The sequence below is a fragment of the Penaeus japonicus genome, unplaced genomic scaffold (genome assembly GCF_977035675.1).
Source record: "Penaeus japonicus unplaced genomic scaffold, GWHDUDI00000001_assembly GWHDUDI00000008, whole genome shotgun sequence".
NCBI classification, from domain to species: domain Eukaryota; kingdom Metazoa; phylum Arthropoda; class Malacostraca; order Decapoda; family Penaeidae; genus Penaeus; species Penaeus japonicus.
This window is the reverse complement of record NW_028234410.1, coordinates 22,056,454-22,058,953: the sequence shown is the minus strand read 5'-3', so window position 1 is coordinate 22,058,953 and position 2,500 is coordinate 22,056,454. Positions and strand designations below refer to the sequence as shown.

At 33.2% G+C, this 2,500-nt stretch overlaps 1 protein-coding gene across 2 annotated transcripts in view; it reads left to right on the top strand.

Annotated features, from left to right (window-relative positions):
- RhoGDI (rho GDP-dissociation inhibitor) overlaps positions 1-2,500 on the top strand; it is a 12,703-nt gene that overhangs the window by 1,577 nt on the left and 8,626 nt on the right. For both annotated transcript variants that reach the window (XM_043026533.2, XM_043026534.2), the window contains exon 2: positions 2,013-2,206. In XM_043026533.2, the coding sequence (XP_042882467.1) occupies positions 2,023-2,206 (184 nt within the window). In that variant the 5' untranslated portion in view covers positions 2,013-2,022. The remainder of the gene's footprint in view (positions 1-2,012; positions 2,207-2,500) is intronic.

The window sequence follows — 2,500 nt, the reverse complement described above, 5'->3', positions numbered from 1 at the left end:
CCCATTGCTAGTGCCCACCCTAGGCAGATCATCTTGGAAGGGTTAAAGAGAATATATACATTAATACCCACTATTGAGTCTTACTCCTTTCCCTCTACCCTGATAATTTTGGGGACATGTAGAGAATGGTTGGTTGAATGGAGGAGGGAGAGTAAAGATAGTGGGACTTTGCTTATGAAGAGGCAGAAAAATAATGAAAGAAGCTTCAAAAAGAAATAAAAAATGGGAAAGAAATGTAGAGAAGTAATAATTTAGAAGAGTTTACAAGCTGCAATTGAAAATCCATGAGAGCGCAAACCTGATTTCATATTTATAAAACATGAAGAAAGTGGTGTATCGCAGACACAAATGAATTGTGCAAGAAAGTTGTTTTTGATTCCCCTAACCTTATCTAACACCCCAAGCCAGGAGGCTGTCCCCCTTTTACCCCCAATGGTTATGGTTGACCTTCACTATCTTGACACTCTAAACCCAGCAGGCTCCTTTTTCCATTTTTCTCTTTCTAGTTACTTGTAATGCATCATGTTCCTATAAGAATTTCATAAATGAATTAGAGTTTTGCAATGAACGGAACAGTTGCACACAGTGTGTGCGAGGAGTAGACTGAAAGTACTTTTTACCTGGGGCATGGTTTTGGAAAAAAAAGGGTACTAATTTATCAAGAAATATATCTAATATATATTTATATGCCAATATTGTTAATTGGTCTCTCATCTCACGCTGTATCCAAAAAGATTGTAACTTCTTTACTAGTAGTGATTATCCTTCCCTCACCTTTGCACATAAAGTAAACAAACATGACAGAATGGCATTGTTTTTTGTAAGGCAAAAAAACAAACTAACAAAGATATATATTTTTTCATGTATTACTCAGTTCATTGATCTGTAAACTCTTTTATTTACAAAATGAAAAGAATACCAACAGTAGTTAAAAAAAAATCTTTTGTAAGTCTTGAATATTTCACCAGTATTCCTAAGAAAAAAAAAATAGAGTATAATATGCTAGTGACATAAGTATTGTTTTAAACTTGGGAATGAACAGGGAAACAAGCATAAATACACCAGCTCCAAAGTTTATCAATAACAACTTATTATAGAGATAATGATAATGATAATCACGATTATAATTATTTATATTACACTAATAAAATGTATTTTGTAAGATACAAGCAGAAGCACTGATGTTTAAATCTGATTTATGTATACATGCCATGGCTAGACTATGATAATGATAATTATGAATTTAATGTGATTATACTGCACTGATAACATAGAGGTTCAATAAATATCAGAGTATAATTGAAGGCACAAGCTCTCTCGACATTTGATTATCATGGCATGTATATAAGCTATGGCAAGATGGGCCCATCTTGCTGTGGCATGTATATATATAACCTGGTGTTTGGTCTTATTTTTCCATGGCATGTATACATACATACATGTCATCTGGTGTCATTGAGTCAAGCTTAGTGGGAGATCAATTTTTTTTAGTTGTTGAGGAGGAATACACTGCAAAAAGGCAAGGAGTCACTGGTCTTGAGGATTGAACCATCCTGATAGAGACTACCATGCATTGGTTCAATTGGAAGTCATTTATCTTTCGATTGCCTTTGATGGGGTGGTATTTTATGTGATTGGCATGGTTATTCACTAGATATTAAGGATAGAAGAGTAGTTTTGCTTATATATATACATTTGTATTTTAAAATTGAAAACATGATGTAAGGTGTAAGTGTTTTTTATATGAATACTTTGGAATGTAAATGGTTTACAACTGTACCTATTTGAACATTTATGAAACATTAGGCTAGTCATTATTTTGGCTTATGGTTTATGAATCTCCCTATCGTTATTGATATTGCATTAATTTTGATTCACACTTTTAAAACCAAGGTATCATTTGACTCAATATTTTAATAGTAAAAAAAAAAGATTAGCAATAGAAATTGGGAGACAGAACTACAAATAATGCAGCATTAAAGCAATTTACATATTAATATTCTGTTTTCCAGATTGCTGAAAATGGCTGAAGAAGAAAATGTAAATATTGAGCCTTATCAGGAGGAGGAGGAGGAGCCAACAAATTACAAGCCTCCACCAGAGAAGACTCTTGAAGAGATGATCAAACAGGATCAAGATGATGAGTCTCTCCGCAAGTACAAGGAGACCCTTCTTGGGGGTTCAGCTAGTGGTGCTATTGTCGTGGGTGAGTTTAAAGGGTTTTAGTAAGTTTGAGATCATTTGGCTAGCCATAATAGTACTTGATTTGGGAAGCAAAAGATTTAGGAAATATTGATATTTTGATAACCCCTATATCACCAAAAGCAAAAATTATTGCTCTACTGACTATTTTATAGTTTGCTATCTGTATGATATGTAATGGCAAATTTAGAAAAATTGAAGTCCCTTTAGTAATACTGTCATCAAGCATAATATGGTTAGCCTTATTGAGGTGACAGCCTGACAACAGATTTATATGTGTTTTATATATATATATATA